Raw genomic sequence first — 22,492 nt, 5'->3', positions numbered from 1 at the left:
CTATTTTTTCATTTGTTTCAAGCATGTTCATAATTGCTCACTGAAGCATTTTTTCATGGCTACTTGAAAAATCTGTTAGATAATCGTTATATCTGTCATCTCAGCATTGGCACCTAATGACTGTCTTTTTTCACCCAGTTTGAAGTCTTCCTATTTCTTGGGATGAAATAGGGAGTCTATTGAAACTTGGGCATTTGGGCTACTGTATTATGGGTTGCCTACTCTTACTTAAACCCTCTTTTTTAATTGGCTTTCTCTGACACTGTTCCAAAGGGAAAGTGTGGTGGGTGGGCTGCCACCTCATTACTGGCAGGTGGGAATAGAAGTCCTGGTTCCCTACTCGGCTCCCATTGACATCTGAAGGAGAAGACTCACCTTTGCTGGGTGGTGGGCCCAATTCACATTCTCAGGAAGGGCTCCTCTGACACCATCCCGACAGGGAGATATAGAGGGGGCTCTCATTACCAGGTGGGGGTGGAGAGCCGGGGTCCCCGCTCGGTCTTCGGAGTGGAGGGATAGGGCTATAGCTTTGTTTTGATGTTTTGGGGGTTGTTTTTGGTGGTGCTCAGCTGGAGTACACTCATTATTGTGTAAACATTTTCTGTCCTCATGGTCCCTTTCCTGGTTCTTTGGCAGAGAGAAGGCTTTTGTTGGGGCTTTTTTGTCTGTGCCTGTTGGCATTTCTGGATTCTTGGCTGCTACAGCTTCAAGTCTGGAATACATGAGGCAAAAAGAAGATCCAGGGAACTTACCACCTATCCCTCCACTCCAAAGACCGAGTGGGGACCCCGGCTCTCCACCCCCACTCGGTAATGAGGGCCCCCTCTCTCTCTCCCTGTCAGGATGGTGTCAGAGGAGCCCTTCCTGAGAATGCGAATTGGGCCCACCACCCAGCAAAGGGTGTCATTGCTTGGGTCCCAAGGTCCTAGCCAGTCTGCCCTTGTCTGTCCATTTCTGAGTGTTCTGCTGTTTATTTTATATACAATGTCCAGGGCTTTTAGTTGGATTTAGCAGAAGAAACACATAAAAAAGCACATTTATTCCACTTTCCCAGAAGCAGAAGGCCTTGCTCTCTAGCTTTAATAGTCACACTTTCCTAGCATCGATTGCTACCAAAAATAACCTCCTCTTTCCATACCCTTTTTCTAACTACTTGTCCTATCTACTTTAGTCATTCATACAAAGAAGTCAGAAACAAACCCAAGCCAACTGGCTTCATTTTAAGAGGCAGTGTAGAAGAATTAGAAGATTTGTGCCCAAGATTCTCATTTAAAGAAGTACCAAGGGTCCTGCATATAGCCACAGGTCAGATACTCTTTGTCCCCTGAGTTTCAAAGTGGCTTTCCAGATACGATTTTATTAACAACTCTCACCTCTGAAGGTCACCTACAAAAGGATGGAGCAGAATATTGTGCAGGCATCAAAATGTATAAATAGCTTACCTTCACTGTCACAGCATTCTAGGATGGAAGGGTCTTCTCTAATCACTGAAGTCAGAGCATTGACATCTCCGTTAGATGCTGCCTGATAAACCATGGTCAGGTCAACCTCCTCAGATGAATCACCTTCATGAATCAAACAGAGACACACTTAGTATATGAAGCTAATATACTGAAAGAATAACACCACCCAAAGCATCACCCACACCAGCGATTCATGAAAACCTCTCAGGTGAATCCAGGCAGAAGGCTGAGTCATCCTGATCGCAGACCTCACCACACGCCTGATTCACAACCTCACCACTCCTGAAGAAAGGTCGACCACTCTGAGTCACGTTGTAAAATCACCATATCTTGGGAAGGAGCCTGAGGGACTAGATGTCCTCTGAGATTTTATGATTCTTTGGAGGCATTCAGGCCACTCAAACTCAGTGAGACCAGAGGGAGGAGTGGATCCCTCATGCTGGTTCTGGGTTTTGCTTTCTCATCTGAAGTATGTTACTTTTCCTTTCAATGACTCAGTTAACACACCTTTGAAGAGGTGTGCTTCTTCTTTTCTCTCCTCCAGATGTATTCTCCCTTTCCCCCCCTTCCTTTGTTCTCCTAGGGCTGACTCTTGATGACTGCATAGCACAGGCCCCTTCACCCTGACTTGCCCAGGGGAGGCACAGGCAGAAGACTCATGCGGAGAAGAGAGAGGCAAGGCATTTCTTTCTGCCTTTTCCTAGTGCAGTGTTGAGCAGAAGTTTCCTCCTCCCAGAACCAACTCCACTGGGGCTCCCTTTCTAACAAACACTGTCCTTTTAATGCTGCCTCATCTCTGTATGTAGTCCTTTGATTTGAACCCTTTGGGGTTTCATGACATGATATTTCCAGAAGGAACAAAGCTGTATGCAATTCTTTTGCATTTAGTATCCTACCTGCATTATATACCTTTGTGTCTGACTGAACCAACAAGAGTACTGCCGTAGGTGACAACAGAACTGTGGGTCAAGTGACCCCAGGGGTGCACTGGGATGTCTAGGAGCCAAGTTCTGCTCACAGGAGACCCCTAGTGAGATGCTGTGCTGAGCCCTTCTTGCACAGTTTCTCCCACACATAGCCATTGTTCAGGGCAGATATATGTGTAAGAAACCTTTTTTAAATTGTGCCTTTCTATGAATGTGGACATTACACCAGAGATACTTAACAGTTCTAATTGATCTTTGGTTGGCAGTGATCCTAACCCCCTGGCTTGGTTTCCCTGCCCCAGTATTTCTGGAAAGTCATTAATGATTTTTTTAACCAGTTGACCTGCCCCAGGAGGAGCTTGTTACTGAAAATGATTTACTTATAACAATAAACTGCTTAAAGGGAGTGGTTACACAAAAGCTTTTAACTTTGATGTAGTTCGATTTGTCTATTTTTTTTCTTTTGTTGTCTGTACTTTTGTCATCATACCTAAGAAATCATTGGCAAATATAATGTCATGAAACTTCCCTTGTTTTCTTCTAAGAGTTTTATAGTTTTAAGTCTTATGTTTAGATCTTTGATCCATTTTGAGTTAATTTTTGTATATGGTGTTAAGGGTCTGATTTCATTGTCTTGCATATGGCTATCCAGTTGTTCTAGCACTTTTTGTTGAAAAGACAATTCTTCCCCATTGAATAGTCTTAGAACTCTTGTTGAAAATCAGTTGACCATAGATGTATGGGGTTATATCTAGACTCTCAGTACTATTCCATGGATCCATATGACTGATTTTATGCCAGACTGCTTTGATTACTGTGGCTTTGTAGTATATTTTGAAATCAGGAAGTATGATCTTCGAACTTTGTTCTTCTTTTATACATTGTTTTGGCTATTTGGGGCCCCTCAAGATTCCATATGAACTTTAGGATGATTTTTTATGTTTCTGCAAAATCATCACTGGTATTTTGATAAGTATTGCATTGAATCTGTAGATATTTTTGTGTAGTATTGACACACATTATTGACAATTATTAAGATTAATAATATTGTTTTCTAATCTATGAAGCACAGGATTTATTTCCATTTATTGGTGACTTCTTCAATTTCTTTCAGTAACATTTTGTAGTTTTCAGTGTAGAAGTTTTTCACCTCCTTGATTATGTTTATTCCTAAGTATTTTATTCTTTTAATACTATTGTAAATATACTTATTTTTTGAAGAGATTTTAAGTGGGAAACTTTTTTTTTATTATCCTGTGAATTAAACTCTTCTGTGAAATTCCAGTGGTTAAAAATAGCAGTGGATAAGAGTGACAGAGAGAAGGGTATTTTAGTTGTTAGAGCACTGTAAAAGTGTTCTGGGTCACCTCAACAGGTAGTGAGCTTCCTGCCATTGAATGGCCAGTCTTGGCCAGAGGCCACAAAGGAAGTGTACTGCAGAAAGACTTTAGACAATACACTATTTTGTATACTGAACTAATAAGCAAAAGGGAGGGGCAAAGGAAGATGTGCGAAGCAGAAAAGAACTTACTTTGGAGTTCCTTCTAGCCCTGATATACCATACTAAACCACAGAGCCAACAGGATAAGAAATGAAGAAGTTTCCATGAGGTTGTATACAGTCAATTTAAGTTGTGGTCAATGCAGGTAATACGATGTAAACCTGAGACTACACAGTATTTCTGTGGAAATGAGGAAGGGTGATATAGAAATACCATGCTCAAGGAGAAGGATGACTGTCCTTATGGAATCTAAAATAGAGGCAAGAATTTTTTTCTACTGAAGGTCATAAAACCATTTATAAATAGAAGATCTACATACACAATGATACATAAATTCTTCCTTTTCTCCTTTCTTCCCTGTTTATTTATCTATTATCTATCTATGTATCTAGTGTCATGCATCTATGACCATCTATTTATTTATCATCTCTCTCTTTCTTTCCATTTTGTTTAGGGGTACAGCATGGTTTGAAAAGCTCTTGCCTCAACTCTGTGAAAGTTAAACAGACTTATGCATAGGTGCATGAAGAGAAGTTCCAGTACTCACATAAAGGGAGAGAGGCTGAAAGCAGAGAAAATGGAAAAGAGACATAAAAAAATAGGAAGAAAAAAGCATTATATTTTATAAGAAACTGTCTATGTGTATGTATATATATGAAATAAAAAAAGACTGTAAGATATGCATCAAAAAGTCAACAGAGATAATCTCTTGGATAGTCTTTAGAACTTGCTATATTTTCCAAATTCTCTGTAATGAGTTTATATTTTTTATAATCACAAAGTAAACTGAGTTTTTATTTCCTTAAGTGGTGATCAGTGCGTCTTGCTTGCTTTCTATTAACATGCTATACTAAAGGGTGGACAGAGCCTAGTGTGTCTGTAGCCAAGACAACAAGTCCTTGATGTTTGACAAAGTTCTGAAAAGAAAAAAATATTTATGTATTTTTGTAATTTTGATCTTTATAAATATTCTAGTAGATCTTTTAAAAGTACATATTTTAAGGTTTTATAAATTTTTACCTAAAATTTGGAAGGATGGACATTTGTGAAATCATATATTTCCCTCATTTTTCATGGTAAAAAACCCTAACAGATTTCTAGATGCGTCACAAATTATCTTCTTGTCTCAAGAGCCTAGCTCTGTAATGAGATTTCAGACAAAAGACAGGCTGCTAAAATGTTTTGAATTAGAGGATCCTCCTCAGAGCTGCCCAGATTTTATATAAATGTGGGCCCCTTTTCTAGGGCAGCACACAGTGGCTCCACCCTTGGGTTGTTGTGGAGTTACTTGGGAAAGCCCTTGACTGCATCAGTTACTGGGCCCACTTTATTGAAATTACCCAGAGGTCAGCTTGACATTTGTTCTGCTTAAACTGTGACTATTTTGTGGCAAAGCCAGGTCAGTCTAAGGATAGATCAGGTATTGCAGTTTCAAGAGTCCAGGCTAGGATAGCCTTGAGAGGTTTTCTTGGGTTCGTTCTATGCTGAGGATCCTTGGGAGGCTGAACCCACTCTAGAGTTACCAGTGAAATCTAGATTCATTTTGGATAACTACAGAGGACTCAGAAGATCTTTCTTAAACTTTTCTTTTTTCTTTTTTTTTTATTAAGGTATTGTTGATAGACAGTCTTATGAAGGCTTCACAAGAAAAACAATGTGGTTAGTACATTTACTCTTATTATTGAGTCCCCCTGCCACCCCATTGAAGTCGCTATCCCTAAGCATAGTAAGATGTCACAGAGTACTTATTTGTCTTCTCTGTGCTAAACTGTCTTCTCCATGACCCCCCACACACCATGTGCACTAATCATGATACCCCTCAATCCCCTTCTCCCTTCCTCCCCACCTGCCCTCCCCCACCCCAGCCCTTTGGTAACCACTAGACCCTTCTTGGAGTCTGTGAGTCTGCTGCTATTTTCTCCCTTCAATTTTGCTTTGTTGTTACACTCCAAAAATGAGGGAAATCATTTGTACTTATCTTTCTCTGCCTGACTTATTTCACTGAGCATAATATCCTCTAGCTCCATCTATGTTGCTGCAAATGATAGGATTTGTTTCTTATGGCTGAATAGTATTCCATTGTGTGTATGTACCACATCTTCTTTATCCATGCATCTACGGATGGACACAGGTTGCTTCCATATCTTGGCTATTGTAAATAGTGCTGCAATAAACATAGGGGTACAGATGTCTTAGACTGTTTCTTAGAACGGAATCGATTGCCTCTGAAGAAATGAAGTGCAATCATCCCATCCACTTACTCAGCATCTACCATAGGTGAGAGAAATTGCAGACACAAAGGTAGTAGAGTCTGTTCCTAGAAAGACATGCCTTAGTGGGAAGACAAGTGTGTAATTTACAAATGAAATATACTAGGATTGTTATGGCAGGACAGAGGAAGAATCATGCAAACAGCTTCCTGGGTTTCTTCTATTTCAGATCACTCTCTCCTCCCACAGAACTATCCTGGGTGCTTTGGGGACAGTGGAGAAATTGCATTTGGGGGGCTGCCTGGAATGACCTAAGGTGGTGAGGCCTTTCCATTTTTAGGGAGGATGCCAAGCCTTTACTGCACCCCAATGGCTCTGTGTGACAATATTGCCACCCACTGGTGATGAGGAGTCTGTGGGTCGTGGCCTTAGCCCTGAACCAGGATGGTGATAGTTCTGTGGGGTAGAATGAAAAGCCAGTCTGGAACACTTTGGCCAAACAGGAACAGGTTTGGCTGGCATTGAAACAAAAGTAGTTTATGTGACTCACCATATGTATCATGTGACGCACAGCATACATACATGGAAGCAATAAAGAAAAATGGCAAGAGCATAGACCCAACCTCCAGAGTTTGAATCCTGGCACTCTCTTACTGCTAACTTACCTGATCTTGGGCAAGTTGCTTAACCGCTCTATTTCCATTCTTCACTGGTCAAATGGGATAAGAATATCTACCTCGTATGGCTTTTCTAAGAGCTAACTGACTTAATACACATAAAGTGCTTAGAGCAATGCCTGGCACAGAATCAAGTATTCAACTGTGACAATTATTATTAATCACATTACTTCTTTGACATTAATAGGAACCTCTGTCTTCTTTCCCCTTAATGAGACACTTTACATTGCTCATCAGGCTGCAGAGATTTTGTGAGATGACACACTTTGCTGTTTGCCCTGTTTTATCCCTCAGTTCCTCCTATATTGGCTGAGGCTTCAGTAGTGTTTTACAGAGTGCCAGTTATATGGGAGGAGGAAAAAGAGTTTCTTTCTAACATTTTAAAGAGAAAAATAGTTCTAAGCTTTCTGCATGTGCCAGACTGGAGAACAGACACTCAAAGCAAACTTCATACCTGTAAATGCAAAAGGAGATTTCATTCCATGGGGAGGGAGTCTTGCAACAATATTATCTCAAGGGTAAATATCTGGCCACAATCAGACCTTTCTTCATAACCAGATTCATGCTGCAAAACATGTTGCATTTCTCTGAATCTCAACATCACTGTGTTTCTTTGGGTGATTCTCCTGACTTGTGAATGCCACTCCACAGTTAGCATCTCTACTGGATGTGGGGTGGGGGTGGAGGGTTCTGGGAAATAGAATTTGCTGTTTTAAGAAGCATGCCTGTGTTGAACTTCAGTAATGATACCCCTCTAGACCACATCTTCATAGAATGTACTTTCATTTTAGTAATATTAATTCCTAAAAAGTGAGATATCCATCTTTAGTGCATAGGTCCTTAAATCTATGTGCAATAAATGAATTGCTTGATCAATTTAGCATGCAGGTTCAATGGGTTTTCTCACCTACTGGATTCTTGTGGAAATTTCATTGATGTTAAAATATTGTGTCAAGAAGTTATTTGGTAATTAGGCAGGTATAAATCTTAAAATGATTTTATGAAGGACTGTGGTAGTCTAGCTGGGCTTTGGAAATTGAAAAGTAAACTGTTATATTGATCACACTTCTTCTAATCTCCCTTTCTTGTGGATCAAATGCATGGTCTTTTTTATTTTTCATTTTAACTTCCCAGAAATAGCAGGTGTTCGTGTCAGATATTTGCCACTTTAATTGAGGACTCTGGGAGATGAGGAGTTGGTGAAGAAGCAGGGTTTATTTCATTTGGAGAAGACTCAGTTAGACATGATAGCTCTTTTCAAATATTGCAAAAGCTGGGAGAGAGTTTATATTTTTTTGTTATAGACCCAGAGTGTAGAACTAGTCCTGGAGGGTAGAAATTGGAATAATTAAGATTAGGAATGACTAGAGCTGTTTGGAACTAGAAGGGAGTCTCTTGTGAGCTAGGGTGCTCCTCATCACTACCCACATGTAGGCAGGGTCCGGCCAAACATAAATTGGGATGCTCTTGATGAGATACCTGTACTGAGTATAAGGTTGACCTCTATGGTCCTTTTCATTATTTATATTCTATGTGTTTCTCTCACATCTGTGGAGATACTAATAATGAATTGCACATTGCTGATGAACAATGACTACTGGGCTGGAAGGGAGTCAGGGACGGTGGTCTTCCTTGGGTCCTTTAAAAGGTATCTTCCTAGTACTCCTTGACTGTGGCCACTGTAAAGCTGCCCTTAGTGCCTTGATTTCCTGACAATAGTTTAAGAAAACAAATATAATTTGAGTGTCTGGTCCAAGTGTCATACTGAATAACTCTATTACTGTATATTCTTGTAGCTTTGCAATATTCCTGAATCCCTGGGGCAGCCACATTCTGCCAGCTGGCATTCCATGGATGTCTTTGATGTCTTGACTCTGCTTTCTCTCTCTTTATCATTCCCATAGTGGACTGATCTCTTCCTGCTTTAAACTTTCTTTAAAAATTGCACCGATGCTGTAAAGTGTCCACACTGGCTTTCTGTCCACAGTCATAGATCGACAGTAGTTTCTGAATGGCTCTCTCATGGGTTCCTAAAGATGCTTGGAGACAACTGAAATGGAATTGCTTCTCATAACATAGGGGTTGTTGCAGGGTTCCTGCCTTAGTTTTCTTACTGTATTACAAAATGTGGAGCCTAAAGTCTGTCATTTTACATGTTATTTTACTTATAATATTCTTTTGGATTAAAAAATTTGTGAAAATACAGATATGGCGAAGGAAATATCTACTCAAATATAATCACTGTTAAGATGTTGGTGTGTTGTGTGTTCTTGACTCATGTGGCAGGATGGCCTGGCCTCCCACCCACTGTCTTTTCTGGAGCCTCCACTCTGCTCCTCTACCTGCCTATTTAATGTAATGCGGAGTAGGGAGAAACACAAGTGGGAGGTGGAGCTTAGAAACCTGAAGGTGGGGGATTACACACCCCAACTTCAAGCTCTACTACAAAGCCACAGTAATCAAAAAAATTTGGTACTGGCACAAGAATAGACCCACAGATCAATGGAATAGAATAAAGAGCTCCAATATAAACCCAAAGATATATGGCCAATTAATATACGATAAAGGAGCCATGGATATACAATGGGGAAATGACAGCCTCTTCAACAACTGGTGTTGGCAAAACTTGACAGCTCCATGTTGAAACTGAATTATGGTATTATGGTACAACTCCGCACACAGAACTAAACTTGGAATGGATCAAAGACCTGAAGGTAAATCATAAAACCATAAATCTCTTAGAAGAAAACAAAGGGAAAAATTTCTTGAATATAAACATGAGCAACTTTTTCCTGAACACATCTTGGGCAAGGGAAACAAAAGCAAAAATGAACAAATGGAACCACATCAAACTAAAAGCACAGCAAAGGACACCATGAGTAGAACAAAAAGGCATCCTACGGTATAAGAGAATATATTTGTAAATGACATATCTGATAAGGGGATAACATCCAAAATATATAAAGAGCTCATATGCCTCAATACCCAAAAAGCAAATAACTCTATTAAAAAATGGGCAGAGATATGAACAGATACTTCTTCAAAGAATAAATTAAATGGCCAAAAGGCACATGAAAAGATGCTCCACACTGCTAATTAGTGGGGAAATGCAAATTAAAACCACAATGAGATATCACCCCACACCAGTTAGGATGGCCAACATCCAAAAGACAAGGAAAAAAAATGTTGGTGAGGATGTGAAGGGGAACCCTCCTACACTGTTGGTAGGGATGTAAATTAGTTCAACCATTGTGGAAAACAATATGCAGGTTCCTCAAGAAACTAAAAATAGACCATTTGACCCAGGAATTCTACTCCTTGGAATTTACCCAAAGAAAACAAGATCCCAGATTCAAAAAGACATATGCACCCCTATGTTTATCACAGCACTATTTACAATAGCCAAGATATGGAAGCAACCTAAGTGTCCATCTGTAATGAATGGATAAAGAAGATGTGGTACATATACACAACAGAATATTATTCAGCCATAAGAAGAAAACAAATCCTAACATTTGCAACAACATGGATGGAGCTGGAGGGTATTATGCTCAGTGAAATAAGTCAGGCAGAGAAAGACAAGTACCAAATGATTTCCCTCATTTGTGGAGTATAATAAAGCAAAACTGAAGGAACAAAACAGCAGCCGACTCACATACTCCAAGAAGGAACTAGCAGTTACTAGTGGGTGGGGAGGGTGAAGGGGAGAAAGACAAGTACCAAATGATTTCCCTCATTTGTGGAGTATAATAAAGCATTACATACTCCAAGAAGGAACTAGCAGTTACTAGTGGGTGGGGAGGGTGAAGGGGATTAAGGGGCATTATGATTAGAACACATAATGTAAGTGGGGTCAGGGGGAAGGCAGTATAGCACAGAGAAGATAAGTAGTGACTCTATCACAACTACACTGATGAACAGTGACTGCAATGGGGTGTGGGGGGGACTTGATAATATGGGTGAATGCAGTAACCACAATGTTGCTCATGTGAAAACTTCATAAGATTGTATATCAATGATACCTTAATAATAATAATAAAAAAGAAACCTGAAGTATCTGGTTGCTTCAGAATGTACAGTCATGAGCGTCTTTTCTTTCCATTTCCCCTTCAAAATTTGAGCTGTCTCCTATCCACATCCTGCTCCCAAATGGACATGGATGAAAATGAGTGGTAACCCAACCCACCAGCCACAGAAAAGAGAAGGAAGCTTCAGAGGAGCAAATAAAGGGGTTAAAAGGTCCAAAAAAGCTATGGGTCCTGGAGGAAGAACAAGAGGGAGAAAGTTCTGGATGATGCCACAGCTTGAGGCTGGTAGCACCCTTGGGGATCAGGACAGGGCCTCATGCCTGTGGCTGAAGCTTAGGGGCAAAGGTGCTGGTGGGGTAGGGCTAGGTGGCCAAGCTAGCGAGGCAAACCTGGTTTCTCACACTGTGATCTTTCTACAGATTGAAATACAAAGACAGAAACTGAAAATACAACTAAAATTTTCTAAGATTCAGCTGAATTTGGCTAACAAGAAGGCCATTTTGTTGCTCATTTATTAAACAAACCTCCACCCTCCCCGCAGTTGAATTCCCCTTCCATAATAAGGGACAGGTCAAGGGTAATTTAAAAGGATCTAAGCAATGGTTTGTCAGAATGGGGGCAGAATGGAGGCAGGCCTAACAAACAACTTTGGGTGGGATCTTTAACTTTTAAATTGCTGGATTATAGTGGTGTCTGTGTTTCTGGGAATGGTGGGTATAGGAGGACAGGCAATCCCTAGTGATCTGAGGATACACAGAAACATTTTACTATTTTAATAATGACTTGACAGTTCTGAGCACAGTGCTGGAGTTACACATATATTTGTTTTTTACAAAAGGAAGATCATGCTGTATATATAATTGTGATTTTTGTTCCTTTTCACTCTATGTTTGATCATAAATACTTTCCCATGTCATAAGGTAAGATTTGAAAACATTATTTAAAAGATGTGGCAAAAATTCCATTGACTTTGCTTAATACAACTGATTTAATAATTCTCATATTATTGGATATTGAAATTGTTTCTCTTTTTTGGGCTAATATATCTGTGCCTATTCCAAATAATGCTATAATATTTATGCATGTATATCTTTTTGTGTATCTTTATTTCCTTTGGATGCATTCCTAGAAGTGAACTCGGGAGTCAATGCATTTGTCAAATGGACTCTGTCAGATTGTCTTGCAGAAAGGTTGAACCAACCCACCCTCTCCCAGCAGAGCTTGTGAGTATACCTTTCATTCTCATTCTTAATGATCCCATGCATTACTGTTTTTAAAAAAATCACTGCTGATGTGTCACTAGCAAAATAGTTTATCATTTTCAATGACCATTTCTTTTATTGCTCCTGAGAGAGATTTTTCATATGTTTATGGCCATTTTATGAATTATTTATTGGTGTCTTTATTATTTTGAGCTATCTGTAAAATTAACTTGAAAGAGCTTTAGAAATAGGACATGTACTCTTCACCTGTTATTTATGCTACAGCTATTTTCCCTATTTACCATTAATGTTCTCAGCTTGTTTTGCTGGTTTTTGAAAAACACATTTTCAAAATATACAGATATTGCACTTAAAAATGTATTTCATTGCTTTCATGATTGGAAAAATCATAACCTGTATGAAACCTTATATTTATTTGTTTAACATTTAGCTATAATTATATGGAATTTTAAACTTTATTTTTACATGCCATAATTAATTTTCTCCCAAATAGTCAATTAATGGATACTATCCCTTTTCTCACTAATTTGTAATGGCAACCTTATCACACACTAGATCATTATTAACATCTTAGAGGAGGCTTCTCCTGAAGCTGGTTCACTGACATTGTGGCTTGGAAAGCAGGGACCCCAGAACTACACTCCTTGCAGTGGTGCATGCATGTACTTGGGCATATTGCCAAAGTGCACCCCAGTCACATTTGAGACAATCTTGTGTTAGTTTACAGTTATGGTTCTTAGCTTTTTTGTGCTTTCTGTACAGTTTTGAATTCTAGATTATTTGGTAGCACATTTGAAGGGGTTAAAAAATGTAGAACAACCTACATTTGTTAGCAAAAACTGATACAATCACTCCTAGAGCACAATGTCTTTTAGTAGCTTTGAAAGAATTCATTGTGATTGCACTGTTCATAGGAGTCTCTGTCACTATCTAAATAACAATAATAATGATGGTCAACAGTTAACATTGGGCTTAGTATGCACTGAGCACTGTGCTAAATGCTTTCTATAAATTAACTCATTTATCATCTTATGAAGTAGGTACTACAATTATTCCCATTTTATGGCAACTGAGGCATGGGGCAGGAAAGTGACTTACCCAAAGTCACACAAGTTGTAAGTGGTGAAACTCAGAGGAGGCTTCAGGCTATTAGACCTCAGATTCCACCCTCTGACCCACATGTACTATTGTTAATAACTGCCCTTACACTCCGGCAAAAGCCCTCATACATCCCAGTAAACTTGTGACCTTTCTTTGGTACTGGATAGACATTCCATATTCTATTCTTTCTTACAGCAGCTGGTACCCCACTCTCCACTCTGTTGCAAAAGCTGTGTGGCTCAGCATTCTGCCTGAAGGACATCATTGAGCTGGAGTTTATGCTCATTTGTAGCAGAAGTAAAATTTACACATAAATTGAGAATTGGAAACACATATCTGAAGAGTTAGTTGTACAACAGAGGGAGAACTAAAGTTAGTGGTGTGGCATAAAGATTCTAAAGTGAGGCAGAATGACTTCTTTAAAATATTAAAATAATGTAAAAAATATCCAAGGAACAAATAAATCTCATACTGAAATACAGAAAAAGAGTGAAAATTTTCTAATTTATTTTCTAAGGCTAACACAAACTGGTAAAGATGCACATATACACAGAGAGGCACCTATGGACAAATTCAATTTTGGAATACAGAATTCCAAAATAACATTCTACCAGATCAACTTTAGTTGGATATTGAAAGAATAATATACCATGATCAAACTGAGTTTATTCTAAATATAAAGATGTTTTAATTTCCAATATCTATTAAAAAATATATTGTACCAATAGAGCAAAGGGGAAATACATGATTATATGAACAAAGACTAGAATAGCACTTAATAAAATTTGATATCTGCTTCTAAAAAAAATGCCTAGTATCTAGGGATGAAAGATAACATTCTTCCACAAAAGTCCCTGAATAGCCAAAGTAGTGTTGAGAAAGAAGAACAAAGCTAGAGAACAAATCATGTTCTCTGATTTCAAACCATACTGCAGAACTATAGTACTCAAAACAGCATGGTAGTCGAACAAAAGTAGACACGTAGATCAATGGAACAGAACAGACAGTCCAAAAATAAACTCATGCCTATATGGTCAATTAATATATGATAATGGAAGCAAGAATACACAGTGAGGAAAAGACACTCTCTTCAATAAATGGTATTGAGAAAACTGGACAGCTACATGCAAAAGAATGAAATTGGATCACTGGATCACACCATATACAAAGGTAAACTTGTAATGGAATAAAGGTCTAAATCAAAACCTGAAACCATAAAACTCCTAGAAGAAAATACAGGCAGAAAACTCTTGAACATCATCATTAGTAATTTTTTTCTGGATATGTCTCTCCAGGCAAGGAAAACCAAAGCAGTAATAGACAAGTGGGATTATATTAAACTAAAAGCTTCTGCACAGCAAAGGAAACCATCAACAAAATGAAAAGGCAACTTATTGTATGGGAGAATATATTTGCAAATGACACATCTGATAAGGGGTTAATATCCAAAGCGTATAAAGAACTCATATAACTCAACACCAAAAAAATCAAATAATCTGATTAAAAAATGGGCAGAGGACTTGAATAGACATTTTTCAAAAGGAGACATACAGATGGCCAACAGACACTTGAAAAGATGCTCAACATCACTAATCATCAGGGAAATGCAAATCAAAACCACAATGAGATACCACCTCACACTAGTCAGAGTGACTATTATCAAAATCCATGAAATAACTAGTGTTAGCAAGGTTATGGAGAAAAGAGAACACTTATATACTGTTGGGGGGACTGTAAAATAGTTCAGCCACTATGGAAAGCAGTATGGAGGTTTCTCAAGAAACTAAAAACAGAGATACCATACAATCCAGTAATTCCACTTCTGGGAATTTATCCAAAGAAAACAGAATCACTTATTTGAAAAGATATATGCACTCCTATGATATCACAGAATTTTTTATAATAACCAAGGGGTGGAAGCAACCTAGTATCCATTGACTGATGATGGATAAAAAGATGTGGTATGTAAATGTAATGGAATATTACTCAGCCATAAAAAGAATGAAATCTCGTCATTTGTGACAACATGGAAGGACCTGGAAGGAATTATGCTAAGTGAAATAAGTCAGACAGAGAAAAGCAAATGCCATCTGGTTTTGCTTATATGTGGAATCTAAAAAACAAAGCAAACAAACAAAACAGAAACAGACTCATAAACAGAACAGACTAGTGGTTGCTATAGGGAAGGAAGGGTATGGGGGAATGGACAAAATAGGTGAAGGGAATAAAGAGATACAAACTTCCAATTATGAAATAAACTAGCCACAAGGATGAAAGTACAGCAAAGGGAATCTAATCAATAATATTGTAATACCTTTGTAAGTTGACAGATGGTAACTATACCTATTGTGGTGAGCATTTTGTAATGTATATAATTGTTGAATCATTACATTGTACAACTGAAACCAATTAATATTGTATATCAAATACATTTCAGTAAAAACTACATTCTTAATATGATGAAGTACATTTATTTCTAATCAATTTCAAACATCACATGTAATAGTGAAATAATAGAGGAAGAAGACAAGCTTTATCTAATGCAATAAGAAGAAGCAAAAGGAAATGAGACATAGTAATCATAAAGAACAAAATTATCACAATTTAATAATGGCCAACTTGAACATCTGACTCATATCCCATGCATTGTCCTAAGTTTTATTAGGATCAGGCTATTTATTTGTTTCAAAAATTTTATGAAGTTACAGTATCTTTATCCCTTTTCACAGATGAACAAACTGAGGCTTAGAGAGGTTTAATCATTTCTCCACAGCTATTAAGTGGCAGAGCAGGATTTGAAACCATCCATCTGGTTTCATCCTGTGCACAGGATGGCACATCCTAATGGTCACAAAACCATTAGAATTAATAAGACTTGATTAAGTTACCTAGATTTTAAAATAAATATAAAAGTAGATAGTTCTTCTATATTAAATCATGTAAGGAGAAAAATCACTCCTTACACTGAAAATAACTCTTTACAATGAAAATATAAAATACCCAGGAATAAGTGTTCAGAATGTTAATGAGGAAAACTACAGAACTTTATTGAGGAATATAACAGAAGAGTTGAATTCATGCCATGTTCTCAAATAGGAAGACTAAACAGTATAAGCAATTTAAATTATTACAGATTCATTTGTAAGTTTAATGTTATATCAATAAAAGTACCAACAGATTTTGGGGGAGTGGGCCTCAGGAAAATGTGGCTTTCATTTGTAAAAATAAATAGAACTTCATGCTTTAAAGAAGAAAAAAAGAACATACTTAAGTATTTGCTATATGTAGACTCTGTCTGGAAAGATGCATAAGAAACTGCTTACATTGTTTTGCTTCCAAGGAGGGAAATTAGATGGTGGGAGGGATTGGTTTGTGGGGAGGGTAGATTTTTCACTGCATATTGTTTTATACCTTGAAAGTGAAATAATCTAGCGAAAGTGTATGAATGTATTATCATTCCAAAAGCAAAACCAAAAAAAAAGCAGAGACAAAAAAATGGTTAAGAATATCCAATAAAATAGAAAAAAAAGTACTGAGGGATTTTTTTTCTTCTATCAAGAAGTAAAATATTATGAAACTATAAGAATTAAAAAGTGAGATTCTGTCTTGGAACTGTTACCAGTGGAATGCACTGTTTCCCAGATTGTTGTCTTGTCAAAGGAAAGAATTCAGTAGAGAGACGAGAGAGCAAGAAAAAGAAGTGAGGAATTTACTGGGTTAAAGCAAAAAGTATGCTATCAACACAGGATAGTGGGCTCTCTGGAAACCAGAAGCAGCTCTGCTGTTGGGGATAGATTGGCTTTTACTTTTTCTTAAGATGGCAGGAAGCCCTTTTCCATATCTTAAGTCATTTGATTGACAGGTTGATTGACAGCTGTAGGTTATATAACCTTTCTCTCAATGTGCAGGCACCTTATGCATAAGTAGGTAGGCAAAGCCCATGGGGGGGGGGTGCAAAACCACAATGCTAATTAGATTCAGATGTTATTTTAATGAGGCGGGGTTACTTTTGGACAAGGCCTTGTGCATGCCCTGTAATCAGAGAAGCCCCTGTGGTCCTGGGCCTCTTGACAATCTAGGTGTCCTTGACTGTCCAGGCCTCCTCATAAGTGAGGTGTCCTTGACTGTGGAACTGGGAACTAAGGAGGGCTTAGGGTTTGGCCAGGGAGGGGTCTTCCTTGGTGATGAGCTGGCCCCTTTCTCCTGTTTATGTCTAACTAACTGCCTGCTCTAACAAAACTAGCTAGATTCCTAGAACAGTGTAGAGAGCCCAGAAACCTATCTGGCACCAGCATGGAAAGTGGCAGGCTTTTGAGGAAAGGGAAGAGTTCATCTAGAGTTTGTTTAGTAGGCAAGTCTTAGATACAGAGGATAGAAGACTGGAAACAGAGGGAAGGGCATGTAGAAGCTCTCCAAGTCTGTGAGCTTTCCTGGGGAGTTCATTTGCTTCTGATGTTTTCCTGCTCAGGCCAATGCTGCCCATAGCAATTTCAAGATAAAACATGGTGCTGTGCTGTGAATTCTCACAGAGGAGGAGTTATCTGGAGGGTTGGGATGTTCTCTTGACCTGGGATGAGCAGTTGTCCATGTGACCTTAGGAAGGTCTTTTTTAAGACTCACCAGCATTTGCTAAGTGATAACTCCGGGCCAGGCATGGTTCCAAGTGCTTTGTATGTATTACTTCATTAAGTCTTTACAAGAATACTTTTGCTATGGGCCACATGTGGCTGCAGATGTTTGTATATACTGATTAATCAGTCTTTATAAGCAAACCTTGCAGTAGCATCATTTTAGCTTACCAGGTAGGAAAGTGAGGTTAGAGATGTTGAACTGCTGGGCCACACAGTAAGCAGCAGCTCTGGGACCAGAACGTTCAGTTTGGCTCCAGTGGCCACTACAGCTCATGACACCCAGCACCTCCATGTTTCAGTTTTGACATATAAAAAGTGAGGGAGTGGGATTACATGTTCACTGAGGTTCCTTTCAATTCTAAAAGAACTAGTACTGTTCTAAAGCAAAACATTTCCAGGAGTCATCCTTACACTGGTTTCTGCTGTGACCACCTGAAAGCAGACACCTGTGAAGTCGTCAGGACTGGCTTCTATATGCAGGGGTCATATACCCGGTCATATACCCGGTCAAGTGGTGGCCCAAACACTAGGACACTAGTTTTGAGCAGCGCTAAGTAATCAGAAGGATAAAAGTGTCAATTCAGGGAGATTCAAGATGGCAATGTGAGAGGTGAGATGGAGAATTCCTCCCCAAACCACAAATAGTATGAAAATATAGTTAATTGCTACAACTAACTCTAAAACAGCAACAAGAAAGAAGGCTGAACCAAACTGCATGCAGACCTCATGAACAGAGCAGACCTCATGAACACAGGGTAACATACGAAAGCCTTTATCAGACAGGACCCAAGCTCACCAGAGGGAGGAAAACAAATGGAGCAGGGGAAGGGGTGGAAGCCTGGGACTGCTGAACACACAGCCCTGGAGGTCTGCTTTGGGAGCAGAAACCTACACTGTGTGGTGCTCTGGACGTTAGGGAGCTCAGATAGGTGGAGTGCTTGAGAGACAGATTCCAGCCGTTTGTGGAGGAGGGGATCCACACCTGGCCACTCTGGGACAAAGGAAAGGCAGGCGGTTTGAGAGGCTTCCTAGCAGCGAGAGGGCTGCTGAAGGGGCGGGATTTGCATGAAGCTTGCTGCATGGGGGAGTGGAGAGCTGGACAAGGTTTTCTAGACACGCTCTGCCCAGCTGGTTGGAAACTTTGAGGAGCTTCAGGCGCCACATCCCCCTGGCTGCCTACTTAGCTCTGAGGCCCCTCATCGTGACATGCAGCCTGCTGCGCCTTCCTGCTAGCATGCCAGCACCAGTTTCTAAACCGTCAACCACTGCGCTGGGTTCAGGCCAGCCAGAGGGCTCAGCCTACTACAGCTAGAGATGCAAAGCACAGAGGCTTACACCTGTGTGCTTGACCCACTGGCTCTTACACTTGAGACAGGCACCACAGATGGGAATGAGGAAGCAGATCTTTCCTCCCCCGAGGCACCAGCTCCACTCTCCTATGACCCCCAGCCTCACTCTAGGGGCTGAGCAGCTCCAGAGATTGGAGCTTCTGGGCACTAGTGGGCACTACATAGAATTATGAAATGTCAAAAGAACATGGTTCAGACCAAAATCTCACAAACCCCAGAAAAAGGGCCTAATGAAACTGAACTCACCAATCTGCCTGAAAGAGAGTTCAAAATAAAAATCATAAACATGCTTATGGAGGTACAGAAAAATATTCAAGAACTCAGGAAAGAATTTAAGTTGGAGATTCAGTCATTAAGAAATTCCATATCTGAAATGAAACATACAATGGAGGGATTTAAAAGCAGATTAGATGTAGTAGAAGAGATGGTAAATGGAATAGAAATTAGAGAAGAGGAATACAAAGAAGCTGAGGCACAAAGAGAAAAAAGAATCTCTAAGAATGAAAGAATATTGAGAGAACTGTGTGACCAATCGAAACAGAACAATATTTGTATCATAGGGGTACCAGAAGAAGAAGAGAGAGAAAAAGGGATAGAAAGTGTCATTGAGGAGGTAATTACTGAAAACTTCCCCAATCTGGGGAAGGAGATAGTCTCTCAGGCCATGGAGGTACACAGATCTGCCAACACAAGGGACCCTAGGAAGACAAAAGCAAGACATATAATAATTAAAATGGCAAAGATCAAGGATAAAGACAGACTTTTAAAAGCAGCCACAGAGGGAAAAAAGATCTCATACAAAGGAAAACCCATCAGGCTATCATCAGACTTCTCAACAGAAACCTTACAGGCCAGAAGGGAGTGTCATGATAAATTTAATGCAATGAAGCAGAAGGGCCTTGAACCAAGAATACTATACCCGGCAAGGTTATCATTTAAATTTGAAGGAGGGATTAAACAATTTTCAGATAAGAAAAAGTTGAGAGAATTTACCTCCCAGAAACCACCTCTACAGTGCATTTTGGAGGGACTCCTATAGATGGAAGTATTCCTAAGGTTAAATAGATGTCACCCAAGGGATAGACAAAAAGCACAGAATATGATTCATAACATCCAAAGAATGGAGGAGGAAGAAAAAGTAAGAAAAAAAAAAACAAGAAGAACCTCTGGTTGTGTTTGTAATAGCATATGAAGTGAGTTAAATTAGACTGTTAGATAGTAAGGGAATTACCCTTGAACCTTTGGTAACCATGAATCTAAAGCCTGCAATAGCAATAAGTACATACCTGTTGATAACCACCCTAAATGTAAATGGTCTGAATGCACCAATCAAAAGACATAGAGTCACTAAATGGATTAAAAAAGCAAGACCTGTCTATATGCTGCCTACAAGAGACACTTCAAACCCAAAGACATACACAGACTGAAAGCAAAGGGATGGAAAAAGATATTTCATGCAACTAACAGGGAGAAAAAGCAGGAGTTGAAGTACTTGTATCAGACAAAATAGACTTCAAAACAAAGAAAGTCACAAGAGACAAAGAAGGACATTACATAATGATAAAGGGGTCAGTCCAACAAGAGGATATAACTATTATAAATATCTATGCACCCAACACAGGATCCCCTACATATGTGAAACAAATACTAACAGAATTAAAGGGGGAAATAGAATGCAATGTATTCATTTTAGGAGACTTCAACACACCATTTACTCGAAAGGACAGATCAACCAGACAGAAAATAAGTAAAGAGACAGAGTCACTGAACAATGTATTAGAACAGATGGACCTAACAGACATGTACAGAACACTCCATCCAAAAGCAACAGGATACACATTCTTCTCAAGTGCACATGGGACATTTTCCTGAATAGATCATATACCAGGCCACAAAAAGAGCCTCAGTAAATTCAAAAAGATTGAAATTGTACCAACCAGCTTCTCAGATCACAAAGGTATGAAACTAGAAATAAACTACACAAAGAAAATGTAAAAGCCTACAAACACATGGAGGTTTAATAACATGCTCCTACATAATCAATGGATCAATGACCAAATAAAACAGAGATCAAGAAATATATGGAGACAAAAGACAACGATAATTCAACAACACAAAATCTGTGGGATGCAGCGACGGCCGTGCTAAGAGGGAAATATATTGCAATACAGGTGTACCTCAGGAAAGAAGAACAATTCCAAATGAACAGTCTAAACTCACAATTAATGAAACTAGAAAAGGAAGAACAAATGAGGCCCAAAGTCAGTAGAAGGAGGGACATAATAAAGATTAAAGCATAAATAAATAAAATTGAGAAGAATAAAACAATAGAAAGAATCAATGAAAGCAGGAGCTTGTTCTTCAAGAAAATAAACAAAATAGATAAACTCCTAGCCAGACTTATCAAGGAAAAAAGAGAGTCTACACACATAAACAGAATCAGAAATGAGAAAGGAAAATCACCAAGGACACCACAGAAATACAAAGAATTATGAGAGAATACTATGAACAATTATATGGTAACAAACTGGATAACCTAGAAGAAATGGACAACTTTCTAGAAAAATACAACCTTCCAAGGCAGACCCAGGAAGAAACAGAAAATCTGAACAGACCAATTACCAGCAAAGAAATTGACTGGTAATCAAAAAACTACCTAAGAACAAAACTCCTGGACCAGATGGTTTCACTGTTGAATTTTATCAAATGTATAGTGAAGACCTAATACCCATCCTCCTTAATGTTTTCCAAAAAGTAGAAGAGGAGGGAATACTCCCAAGCTCATTCTACAAGGCCAACATCACTCTAATACAAAAACCAGGCAAAGACACCACAAAAAAGAAAATTACAGACCAATATTCCTGATGAGCATAGATGTGAAATACTCAACAAAATATTAGCAACCCGAATTCAAATACATCAAAAAGATCATCCATTATGATCAACTGGGATTCATCCCAGGGATGCAAGGGTGGTACAACATTCAAAAATCTATCAACATCATCCACTACATCAACAAAAAGGACAAAAACCACATGATCATCTCCATAGATGCTGAAAAAGCATTTGACAAAATTCAACATCCATTCATGACAAAAACTCTCAACAAAATGGGTATAGAGGGCAAGTACCTCAATGTAATAAAAGCCATATATGACAAACCCACAACCAACATTATACTTAACAGCGAGAAGCTGAAAGCTTTTCCTTTAAGATCAGGAACAAGACAAGGATGCCCACTCTCCCCACTTTTATTCAACATAGTTCTGGAGGTCCTAGCCACGGCAATCAGACAACACAAAGAAATAAAAGGCATCCAGATTGGCAAGGAAGAAGTCAAACTGTCTCTGTTTACAGATGACATGATATTGTGCATAAAGAAC

The 22,492-nt window shown here is 38.9% G+C and overlaps 1 protein-coding gene across 1 annotated transcript in view; it reads right to left on the bottom strand.

The window, feature by feature from the left end:
• ANKRD55 (ankyrin repeat domain 55) overlaps positions 1-22,492 on the bottom strand; it is a 410,557-nt gene that overhangs the window by 61,954 nt on the left and 326,111 nt on the right. Inside the window, 1 exon segment of the mRNA XM_017651031.3 lies at positions 1,443-1,565. Within this exon segment, the coding sequence (XP_017506520.3) occupies positions 1,443-1,565 (123 nt within the window).

The sequence above is a fragment of the Manis javanica genome, chromosome 1 (genome assembly GCF_040802235.1).
Source record: "Manis javanica isolate MJ-LG chromosome 1, MJ_LKY, whole genome shotgun sequence".
Taxonomy (NCBI): Eukaryota; Metazoa; Chordata; class Mammalia; order Pholidota; family Manidae; genus Manis; species Manis javanica.
Note: the sequence above shows the minus strand (reverse complement) of the source record. Positions and strands in the feature narration are given on the sequence as shown.